The following is a 12,696-nucleotide window of genomic DNA, read 5'->3' as shown; positions in this document are numbered from 1 at the left end:
AGAAATGCATGACGACACCACATTATCATCAGTCATGCATATACTAAACTATATGGGACGCATTAACAAGGTTGTAATGTAGAAACGGGTGTACGAGATACTCCACTGTCCAATATGCACTCAACTATGTGTAGATATGCAACTAGATATTTTAACACAGAGTTTCAACACATTTCTTTTCTAGAAAAATGGCTGTAACCGTAAGGATAGTTTTGGATGGACACAGCATTAAGTACTCACGCTGCACTCAGTGATGTAGGTGGCCAGGTCCTGCTCCAGGATGGTCCTCTGGGTCTCAGAGGCTTTGAGCTCCACATCCTTTTGGTGCAGAACTGACTCCAGGTCAGTCATCTTGCGCTGAAACCTAGAGATCTCCTGCTCCATCTAGGAAGGAAGCCACAAGGGACACCGAAGCTAGATATTATACCGTGACTCAAAGGTTTATTTTTCAGAGTTCTATATAGAAATGTTTATTTCTCAGAGTTGTACACATTTTGTCAAATGAGACGAGATAGTCACTCAAAAGGAGCTCAACGTTTGCCCCATGTCACGGTAAATGTCACGAGAGATCTCCTGCCCCATCTGGTAATCAATACATAATTATTTAACAGTAATGAATTGGGTTAAAAAGCAGATTTTTGACTATATTGGTTATTAAAGCACTCAAAGCAATATCCATCTAGAGAGTATGCCATGTATATGCTACGTTAACGTATAGACATTATAGCTCCACGACAACCTCCTAATTCTCTCTGATTCCAATGAGATATTTCAAAAAGATCATCAATTAAAAATCAGTGTGTGCAAACAACTCATCTGAGAAGGGGAATACTGTTGGAGTGTGAAGATTTGTTTACATTCAGGTTAAATAGTAACTGGAGACTATAGATATAGACCACCATTCAGAATCATTTACATGTGGCCCATTTCCAGGAAAATAAAATAAGAAAAAAAATTAAGCAGCACATTACCTTGTGACATTTGTCTTGAGTTTCTTGAAGTTCTTTGTTTTTAATATGAAGCTTTTTCTCCATGGAGTTGGTTTTGGCAGGAGAGTTGAGGCCTGAAGCCACTGACCTGGGACAAGGCATATGGGAGAACACATTCAATGCACCATTCTTTGACAAAACATTCACATCTCATTTTGAGTTGAATGCAAAGGGTTGTGCTCTATGAGTTTGACAAATGTGTCGGATTCTAACTGGCATTTAATTGTTTATTCAATCCAGACTATAGGCCATCGACTAGGCTATTACATGACTGCCATTCAAGCTCAACAATAAACACATCTTTAATACCATTTAACTCAAAGCATTTCTCTTCTCAAAATAATTTGGTACAATGACTGTCCATCTTGACTACGCTGAGTCAAACTGAAAAGTTAAATTGGATTTGGCAGACAATGACTTTGAAGTCAATCCTCATGCTTAGAAGCTTAGTTTGTGGTAATAAGATGGAGGGATGATTAACATAGTAATCAAGATATTAATTAAGATATTAAAGGGAAGTTACAATAAATCAACCGCTTGAATTTGTATGATGGAACAATCCACTTAAAAAAAAAACAAGTGAAAAAAGTCTGACGTTATGATCATAACCCCCAAAACAATGAAGCCTATGTTTTTGTTGTCAAATGAGTAAGCACATGATGTTTAGGCCTACCTCTTCAAGCTATATTTTAAAATTGAAGGCTAATCTTGCTCACAGTGTCATTCCTTCACCACTACAGATACAGTAGGCTATATCATAGAAATGAAGTGCTGTGTGTAAATCTCACGAAATGCACAGGGGTATTGATCCATTGTTCACATGTCACTTTTCTGGCCAGCTCTGACGGAAAATGTGTTTTTATAGCTTTCATCAAAAAGGATTATGTTAGAACCATTTGTATTTCCTGTTACAGAATGTATTTCCCCGCTTACTATATAAAAGCTGTGAGTAAACAGGTTTCCATCCAACCGTTTTATGCAAGTAAAGTACATGTCGGATAAAAAAAAATGTCACGACAGGCCTGATGGAAAGCACACATTTGTTGGTAAACTTGCCAAATGTAGACAAGTTAAGATCTACACTACCGGTCAAAAGTTTTAGAACACCTAGTCATTCAAGGGTTTTTCTTTATTTTACTATTTTCTACATTGTAGAAATAGTGAAGACATCAAAACTATGAACACATATGGAATCATGCAGTAACCAAAAAAAGTGTTAAACAAATCAAAATATATTTTATTTTTCAGTTTCTTCAAAATAGCCACCCTTTGCCTTGATGACCACTTTGCACACTCTTGGCATTCTCTCAACCAGCTTCAACTGGAATGCTTTTTGAACAGTCTTCACTCTGCGGTTCGAGTCATCCCAAACCATCTCAATTTGGATGAGGTCGGGGATTGTGGAGGCCAGGTCATCTGATGCAGCACACCATCACTCTCCTTCTTGGTAAAATAGCCCTTACACAGCCTGGAGTTGTGTTGGGTCATTGTCCTGTTGAAAAACAAATGATAGTCCCACTAAGCCAAAACCAGATGGGATGGCGTATCGCTGCAGAATGCTGTGGTAGTCATGCTGGTTAAGTGCGTCTTGAATTCTAAATAAATCAGACAGTGTTACCAGAAAAGCACCCCCACACCATAACACCTCCTCCTCCATGCTTTATGGTGGGAAATACACATGCGGAGATCATCCGTTCACCCACACCGCGCCTCACAAATGACACGGCGGTTGGAACCAAAAAAACTCACATTTGGACTTGAGACCAAAGGACAAATTTCCACTGGTCTAATGTCCAATGCTCGTGTTTCTTGGCCCAAGCAAGTCTCCTCTTCTTAATGGTGTCCTTTAGTAGTGGTTTCTTTGCAGCAATTGAACATGAAGGCCTGATTCACACAGTCTCCTCTGAACAGATGAGGTTGAGATGTGTATGTTACTTGAACTCTGTGAAGCATTTATTTTGGCTGCAATTTCTAAGGCTGGTAACTAATGAACTTATCCTCTGCAGCAGAGGTAACTCTGGGTCTTCCATTCCTGTGGCGGTCCTCATGAGAGCCAGTTTCATAATAGCGCTTGATGGTTTTTGCAACTGCACTTGAAGAAACTTTCAAAGTTCTTGAAATTTTCCGTATTGACTGACCTTCATGTCTTAAAGTAATGATGGACTGTCGTTTAACTTTGCTTATTTGAGGTGTTCTTGCCATAATCCGGACTTGGTCTTTCACCAAATAGGGCCATCTTCTGTATACCCCCCTACCTTATCACAACACAACTGATTGGCTCAAACGCATAAAGAAGGAAAGAAATTCCACAAATTAACTTCTAAGAAGGAACATCTGTTAATTGAAATGCATTCCTGGTGACTACCTCATGAAGCTGGTTGAGAGAATGCCAAGAATGTGCAAAGCTGTCATCAAGGCAAAGAGTGGCTATTTGAAAAAACAAATAAACAAATCAAAATATATTTTATAACACTTTTTTGGTTACTACATGATTTCATATGTGTGATTTCATAGTGTTGACGTTTGAACTATTATTATACAATGTAGAAAATAATAAAAATAAAGAAAAGCCCTTAAATGAGAGGTGTTCTAAAACTTTGACCGGTACTGTGTGACCTTTTCCACAATTTGTTGTGTTCCAGCCTGAATTAAACATTAATTGAGACTTTGTGTCACTGGCCTACACACAATACCCCATAATGTCAAAGTGGAATTGTTTTTTTATTTATTGTAATTTAAAAAAATAAAAGCTAAAATGTCTTCAGTCAAAAAGTATTCAACCCCTTTGTTATGGCAAGCCTAAATAAGTTCAGGAGTTTTTTAATTAACACTTTGCATGGACTCTGTGCAATAACACCACAAAGACAAGGGAGGTTTTCCAATGCCTCAAAAAAGGGCACCTAAGGGTGAAGTTATTAAATACACTTTGGATGGTGTATCAAATCACCCAGTCACTAGAAATACAGGCGTCCTTAACTTAGTTGCCGGAGAGGAAGGACATTGCTCATGGATTTTACCATGAGGCCAATGGTGACTTTAAAACAGTTAATGGCTGTGATAGGAGAAAACTGAGGATGGATCAACAACATTGTAGTTACTCCACAATACTAACCTAAACCTAAGTGAAACGAAGGAAGCCTGTACAGAATTAAAAAAAATTATCCCACTTTGTAAGAACAAAATGTGGAAAAGTTGTGCGAATACTTTCTGAAAGCACTGCATGTTGTGTGGTCCATGCAGTTTATTAGGCTACACTTTTCACAGAGAGGTGAAAGTGCAAGGTGATGAACTTGATTCTCCTTTCCAATAAAAATCAATGGTCTTATTCTGATGACATGATAATTGATCCTTGGCTGCAGTTTGTCAAACGTTTTAGTTCATAAAAATATCATCATGTAGGCTACCTGCACTGTATCTGCAAGCTGTTGGCTAGAACGCACGTGCCAAGACCAAGTAGAAGGAATTGTCCGTATCGCCCCGAGATAGAAGTGTGTATAGGCACAGATATGGGGAAGGGTACCAAAAAAAAGGTCCCAAAGAACACAGTGGCCTCCATCATTCTTAAATGGAAGAAGTTTGGAACCACCAGGACTCTTCCTAGAGCTGGCCGCCTGGCCAAACTGAGCAACGGGGGGGAAAAGAGCCTTGGTCAGGGAGTTGACCAAGAACCCGATGGTCACTCTGACAGGGCTCCAGAGTTCCTCTGTCGAGATGGGAGAACCTTCCAGAAGGACAACTATCTCTGCAGCACTCCACCAATCAGACCTTTATTGTAGACCGGCAAGACTAAAGCCATTCCTCAGTAACACGACAGACCGGTTGGAGGACTCTCAGACCACTAGAAAGAAGATTCTCTGTTCTGGTGAAACCAAGATTGAACTCTTTGGCTTGAATGCCAAGCATCACGTCTTGAGGAAACCTGGCACCATCCCTACGGTGAAGCATGATGGTGACAGTATTGTGCTGTGGGGATGTTCTTCAGCGGAAGGGATGAGGAGACTAGTCCAGAGCGAGGGAAAGATGAACGAAGCAAAATACAGAGAGATCCGAAAACCTGCTCCAGAGCGCTCAGGACCTCAGACTGGGGCGAAGGTTCACCTTCTAACAGGACAACAACCCTAAGCATACAGCCAGGACAACGCAGGAGTGGCTTCGGGACAAGTCTTTGAATGTCCTTGAGTGGCCCAGCCAGAGCCCAGACTTGAACATCTCTGGAGACACCTGAAAATAGCTGTGCAGCGACCTTACCCATTCAACCTGACAGAGCTTGAGAGGATCTGCAGAGAAGAATGGGAGAAACTTCCCAAATACAGGTGTGTCAAGCTTGAAGCATCATACCCAAGAACACTCAAGGATGTAATCACTGCCAAAGGTGCTTCAACAAAGTACCGAGTAAAACGTCTGAATACTTATGTAAATGTGATATATATATTTTTTTTATTCAATACATTTGCAAAAATTTCAAAAATATATGTTTTTTTGCTTTGTCATTATGGGGTATTGTGTGTAGATTGATGAGGGGAAAAACTATGTAATCCATTTTTTGTGAAAAGTCAAGGGGTCTGAATACTTTCTGCGTGACAAAACCATCTGAATTGAAAATTCGATGGTAACCCATTTAACTTGTAGTTGGTACATAGGAATTTTGCCGCAAAAGTTATTTTCATGTCCACTACGTCATCAAGCACAGCCTTTTATCCGCAACAAGTCAATGTCTAGCTATCACAGAGAATCGTTTACGTAACGACATATGGTCCGACAAACAAACCATGAGAAAAATTGCAATGTAAACACAACAGCACATTTCCTAGAGCGCTCAGGACCCCCATTACATGAGTACAGATTGAAACGGACTGATACATTGAAATGCCAAAAACACAGGTACATGACAACATGCATCCACAAAAATCAGCACCAGTTTTCCTTGAGGGCGTACTGAGCAACATACTTCCCTCATCATCACAATGCCCCTGGGAGAGACGGTGGCTGGCGAACAGCAAAACACACATGATGGGCATCACTGCCTCCATCACACTGTGCAGAGATCATAGATCAACAGCCAGCGCTGGCTGCATTTTCATAGATAGCCAGGACGGATGGCTGGGCAGGCTCTGTGTGGTTACATGTTAGCACTTGTCAGCTACAGGAGCTCCCATCTGCTTCCACTATGCTAAACAAATGACCATTTGCCTGGATTGCTCTGCATTTTTCCCTAATTGGGCTTAATGAGCAGTTTAATATACAACAAGCCCTCATATGTTAACACAATCAGCTTCTGTGTCTTGTTTGCTCTGCTTGTTTGGTACCATTAAAAGCAGCGCAAAAAATAAAACCAAAAACAGATCACCGTTTCTTAGGGAGATGCAGCATCATGGGAGAGAAAATAAAATATATGAATGTAAAATAGGGAGGAGAGAGAGCGAGAATGCGAGAAAGAGAGAGAAACATACAGAGATGGGTCAAAAAAACATCCTCGTTTCCATAGAAATACATTCTCTCCACCAATCTGCATCACTCCTTTCTCTGACTAATCTAATCTGCCTTTTGTTTCATATTTTTTGTGAGCCTTTTCTTCTTCCTGTTCCTTTTCTGCACCATCACCCACAGATTCTGCAATTAACCTGCCACAGGGAACAGTCAGTGCTAGAAATTAACCAGGGGCAACATTATTAGGGAATCAGCAAGCCACTGACTAGTTGAGTCAATTACCAACCAAACCACACCGCTGTTAATTTGGCAAAGCCATTATACACTGCGCGGCAATAACAAAGGCAGAGCGCCATAACATGCACACAACTGAGGAGGGGAGAGAGGGGAGGGTCTCCTCCACCTCACAGCAGCGCACGCCATCGACAAACTCACCGGAATACCAACCAGCTCTGATAGTCCAATAACATCAGCAAGCTACGTTCTCCTACCATTCAGCTCTGGTGTGTCTGATCTCCACAGCAGTCAGAGGTAGACGACAAACCTCTCATCTCATTCTTCATCCCAACCTTTCTCAATCAGAGAGCTCTGTTTTCAATGGTGAAAACAGTCAGAATCCGGTCTGTGTTTACGACTGGATGAACGCATGAAAGCGGGGCTTGTATCCAACGAGACAGGAGAGAGCGGAGTTCCCCTCATTCCGTCTGACACAGCACATAGCCACCAAGCCCATAATAGAGCCACCAGCCAAGCACTGCCACTGCAGGAAAAAAAAATAGCCTATAGACTCAGGCAGCATATAGAAAGACATGGTTGGATGATACCTGGGGAGCGTTGCCGTGGCGTTACTCAAGGCAGATCAGTCCTGACACCACCTGTGAATGACGCCTATCAAGCAGAGAGGGGTTCGGCTGACAGATGCAGGTCAAGGTACAGTACTTACTCAGACTTGGCCAGCGCTGTCAACGCCCTGCTGAAGAACCAGCCTAGAAAGGGCAGGTCCTGGCCCTGGAAGCCCGGCCGCGGGGGGTCTCGCTGGGCATCCGCTCGCCGGGGCCGAGGCTTCTCCGGAGGCTCCTCGAAATTGGAGGTATCATCTTCGGCGCGGAGCGTCGGCACGAAGGGAGGGAGGGCTGCGGGAGGAGGGGAGGGAGAAAAGAACGAACGAGGGAGAGAGAGTGAATGAGCGAGAGAGAGACGCCGGGAAAGAGTCAACAGATACAACAAAAAAAAACGGGGGAAGTGAGGAGAAGAAACATGCGACGTGGCTGTAGCGCAGCAACTCGCACACTCTCTTACACACACACACACACACACACACACACACACACACACACACTCATAAATTGCTCTCCCCTGCCTCCCTCCCTCCCATACATACGTTGTAGCGTCTCCCTCTCTCTCACTGCAGCAGCTCGGACTAATCAGCTGGAGCCATAGCCGCCAAAGCACAGCCCTATAGCCTAGCGCTCTATCTGCACTCACTCAACCATTAACAAGCCCAGCCTCATACATTTGCACAACACACACACACACACACACACACACACACACACACACACACACACACACACACACACGCGCACACACACGCGCACACACACACACACACACACGCACACGCACACACGCACACACATTTAAGACGCACACCATCTTATGGTAGTCTTTAAGAGCATTTTAAAGCAGAGGCAGTATTTGGATTCACTAATGTTCCTTTGATCAGCACATTTGACAAATAGCCCATTAAGCTAGGGGGGTGAATAGCCACCCAGGCCACATTTTTTTTTAGTGTACCTGTATTTAACTAGGCAAGTTAGTTAGGAACAAATTCTTATTTACAATGACGACCTACACCGGCCAAACCCGAACGACGCTGGGCCAATTGTGCGCCGCCCTATGGGATTCCCAATCACGGACCGGTTGTGATAGACTGGGTTTCGAACCAGGGTGTCTGCCTCTAGCACTGAGCTGCAGTGCCTTAGACCGCTGCGCCAAAACATCCTGATGCTGTGTTTTAATGTCAATGAAACAAAGGAGCTCTATGATCAAGTACTTGGACAGGGGACTCCATTTCTTACAGAATTCAGCAACAACTTTCTTTCAATCAGGGTCCACAAATCACAGCTCTTCCATGAAAGGAAAGATATTCCAGTAAATCCTCTTCCAGAAATAGAATAGTCCACAGTAATTCTAATTCCAGACGTTCATCCATTTACCCTGAAAACAATCTGATATTGTGAGCATCAATGAGGCAATTTCACATATCTGGTCAATCAAAGGCTCTTGCACTCTTCTCATGACATTCTCATCACGTGTCAATGCTATTGAGTGATTCTGAGCTGTAACACACAAGCGTTTCTCTCATTAATATATTCCCTCATCCTAGTGTCAGGCTTTATGTCCAGCCTTTTCCCTGCTCTCCTGGGGATCACACAGACACACAGACACAGACACACAGTAGTAGCGGCATCAGTAGTTGTGAGATAATGAGATTCGCTACGGTCTGGCAGGAGGCCAGCTTAGTCCAGAGGGGGGATGTTGAGGAGAGATCAGCAGCTGTGTGTGTGTGTGTGTGTGTGTGTGTGTGTGTGTGTGTGTTACACATTACGCTGTACATAGTGTACTGTGTACAATATTTGTTTCCTTTAGTAGTATAGTGAAGCATGAAAAGCACTTGAGTGCTGTATTTCAAGTGTGTGCATTCCATCGATCAATAAGAAAGAGCTCTACAAGCCATTTACTGAGGTAAGCAAAATATACTGTATATCCAAAAACTGTCTTAGTGAATCAACAACCAAGCTAAGTGGAAAACCATGCCAGCTTTAAGTTTGAGTGAACTATCCCTTTAAACCAAATCAAACCCTAGTTTTTCTTCAAATGGTTCTTCTCTACCTTGCAACACTTAACAGATGTAAGACACACATTCATAAACAAGGCTGAGGTGAGAGGACCATGATCAGCTTATAACCAGGGTCGTATCCATCAGGGCCCTCAACGGTTAAGTTTGAAAACATTTCGCAAATGGAAAATGAAAATAAGTGTGTCTTATTGGACAAGTTCATTTGTTTTCCTTTTGGTGGCTAATGAATAGGACCCTGGTCAGTTAGGAGGGGGCCAGGGCTTACCTTGTCTCAGGTTGTTCCAGTCTACAGCGGAGAAGAAGGGGTGACAACGGAGCTCCTCAAAGCCTAGCCGCTCCTGCGCTCCACAGAGTAGACTCTGAACCAGGTCTACAAAGTGCTTACTGGCCTTTGGATCCTGGGGGAACCTCAGAAAACGCTGGGAGGAAACGATAGGGACAGAATGCAGAGTCATAACGGTCTTAAACATAGAATTCAGATAACTCTGTGGCAGCTAAGGTTGTCAACCCAGCTCTATCACTTCTTTCAAAGCATTTTTATATCCATCAATTTTACAGATTCAAAATACAAATGACCTACTTCTCCAGGATATCAGTTCTTTATTATTCCATACCTTTTTACAGACTTCCAGACCAGTGCAAGAAGTATCAGACAGTAGGTATTAGATATAATAATGGGACCTTACCTGGAAGTTCATGATATTGTGGGTGGTCTTGGTGGTGGTGCCATCGGTGAATGGAGACTTCATGTAGATCATCTCGTAGGCGATGATCCCTAGTGACCACCAGTCACACTCCAGGCCGTAGCTACACTGGGACCCCCCGTTCATAGCCCCCAACACCTCAGGGGACAGGTAGTCCGGCGTCCCGACAGGTACCTTGGGGGTAAACACCTGCAAAACAGCCATCTCAGTTACTCTCACCTCATTAATAATCTCTAAATTAAAGTTATTATGTGGAGGTTATAACTGCTATTGCATTATGTTATAACCCAATGTTTGAGTAGTAATCCATCCCTTGCACAGGTTTCACATGTTTCCTTGGAGCCAGCAATTTAGTCTTTTTTTTATTATTTTTTTGCGGCACAACCTTCTCACACATTCAATAGGAAAAATAAGAAATCCTCTTCACTATATTCATTCTGTGTGAGCTTTACCTTTTTATTAGCAGTGAGCTTGGCAGCTGAACCAAAGTCTGCCAGCTTGATGTGCCCAGTGCGGTCAATGAGCACATTCTCTGGTTTGACGTCTCTGCAACAGGAAAGATGCGAGGAGGATGTGAGAGAATGCAGGAGAAAGCGAATGGGAACAGAAGGACAAGGAGGAGCGAGACCAGACAAAACAATTTGACCTAAACCCAGGTGAGAGATCTTACAAAGAGCGAGAATGATTTTGCTCTTATATCTGTGGTGTATTAACCGTATATGAACATTGACACTACTAGTCACGTTGTTATTCTGGGGATTCACATTAGCGGTACAGAGGTGTGCAGCACATTTGAGTGTATTAAAAGTGTGAAATGTGGAAGTCACCTGTGGACAAAACCCATCTGATGCACAGCATGGATGGCCTCCACTAGTTCGGCCAGGTAAAACTGGGCCATGGCCTCATCAAACTGCTCCTCATATCTGTTCATCAGGGCCATCAGGTCCCCACCCGGGAGGTAATCCATCGCCTATCAACACACACACACACGGAAATTAAACACAAACACAGCCATGTGCATAGTAACGTGACAATCATGTTATCAGACAGACAGGAAGCTGTCTTGCAACAGCCTGTCCAAACAGCTTCATTCATTTGGTGCTTATTTTAAACCCTGCGAAAAAAGACAGAAGTATCACCACGCCACATTGCAGACAACACAGTTTCTATGGTCATTGGTCCCATATTAAACCACCAAGAGCTCCAAAATGTGTCTGTAAATCAGATTTGAAATACTTGTCACATGCTTTGTAGACAACAGCTGTAGACTAAAAGTGAAATTCTTACTTGCAGGTCCATTTCCAACAATACAGAGTTAAAGATACAAATGTTATAAAAAATAGAAATAGTGAGGAATAAATACACGGCGAATAACAACTATAAATAATAAGTAAAAATAACATGGCTATATATATATATATATATATATGGAGTAGAAAATAACAAAGCAACAGTTTCTAATTAATTCTAACAGTGCTGCCGTTGTTCCATGCATTCTAAATATAAACAGGAAGCAATAAAGGCAGCAGCTACCAGTAGGGGTGTTAAAAGTTCAGCAACGAGGAGCATACCGCAGCGCATGAATGGTCGGGGAGTCTGAATGAACAGCAGCATTCTAAAGAGGTTACCTAGCAACAGGGTACTGAGAGACAGTTTGGAGCAGTCTGACACTTGGGTAGAGATGGATTCTTTGTATTTTCACTGGGCTCAGTATGGAAGTGTGGGCAGAGATCAGAGCTGGGAGTGGGGGCTGACTGAGCTGAAGCAGACATGGAAAATAACTAATTTCTAATTTAAGACAGTCAGTTCGCTTTCCGAGCAGCAATGCATTGCTCACTTGGCATTTGTTTTGGATATTCTACTCCCATTAAATTTCCAGGAAGAATTGGACAGAGCGTTCCAGCACTAAACGGAGTACAGTGAAGGAAACACACAATTGTACTGATTAGGTAAAGTGGGAACAAACATAAAATGGCAACTTTTTGGCTGAAGGGACACATTTGGGATTTAGAAATTGAATTACAGGCCACAAAATTGTAATAGTGGCATTAAAGGCATTTTCATTCACATTGTTACTTAATTACGCATGGATTCTATTACTGTGCCATAGTAGGGACAATTGCCCCCAATAAAGATAGCTTTTTCACTATGGTCAGACCATTTGGCTCAAAGAAGGCTGCAAAGGAACGAAAATTAAACCAATGAAGGGTTTGATCAAAACCAATTTGACTATTTCTTTTTATTTAGCTACGCAAGTCAGTTAAGAACAAATTCCTATTTACAATGACGGCCTAATAAGGTCTATAGATGCTATTTATGCATGCATTTGGTTTAGATTCTTGTTTTTGTTATGAAAAGGAAGACATGGCAGCATCCATACCCCGCAAACACTATGCATCGATAACATGCTTTGAAAATCTATAGTACTGTTTATCAGCCCAATACAGAATATGGTACATGACGCCATCTATTGGACATCTGATGGATAGCAGTGGAGAGGTATAAGACTATGTAAGAAAATTGAATAGCAACCCGGGTTCCATTTGGATTGACAGAGCGCAATGCCATGATCAATTCAATTAACTACAGATATAAATATAGGGTCCCAGGCCATATTGAAGTACAAAACAGGCCGCGTTCGGCCCAAGGGCCATAGATTGCCCACCGCTGTACTGACCCCTAAACAATCTGGAATCTGATTTGTTCCTGGCCA

At 42.5% G+C, this 12,696-nt stretch overlaps 1 protein-coding gene across 5 annotated transcripts in view; it reads right to left on the bottom strand.

The window, feature by feature from the left end:
• LOC106565373 (citron rho-interacting kinase) overlaps positions 1-12,696 on the bottom strand; it is a 51,737-nt gene that overhangs the window by 35,937 nt on the left and 3,104 nt on the right. For all 5 annotated transcript variants that reach the window (XR_006758040.1, XM_045691571.1, XM_045691572.1 and 2 more), the window contains exons 5-11: positions 10,811-10,953; positions 10,436-10,529; positions 9,966-10,172; positions 9,545-9,698; positions 7,360-7,549; positions 972-1,077; positions 241-384 (exon numbers count right to left, since the gene is read on the bottom strand). Coding sequence is in view for 4 of the 5 variants with exons in the window: in XM_045691571.1 (XP_045547527.1) it covers positions 241-384; positions 972-1,077; positions 7,360-7,549; positions 9,545-9,698; positions 9,966-10,172; positions 10,436-10,529; positions 10,811-10,953 (1,038 nt within the window). In the remaining variant the exon portion in view is untranslated. The remainder of the gene's footprint in view (positions 1-240; positions 385-971; positions 1,078-7,359; positions 7,550-9,544; positions 9,699-9,965; positions 10,173-10,435; positions 10,530-10,810; positions 10,954-12,696) is intronic.

Source organism: Salmo salar, chromosome ssa12 (genome assembly GCF_905237065.1).
Source record: "Salmo salar chromosome ssa12, Ssal_v3.1, whole genome shotgun sequence".
In the NCBI taxonomy this organism is placed as follows: Eukaryota; Metazoa; Chordata; class Actinopteri; order Salmoniformes; family Salmonidae; genus Salmo; species Salmo salar.
This window is presented reverse-complemented; position numbering and strand designations above follow the sequence as displayed.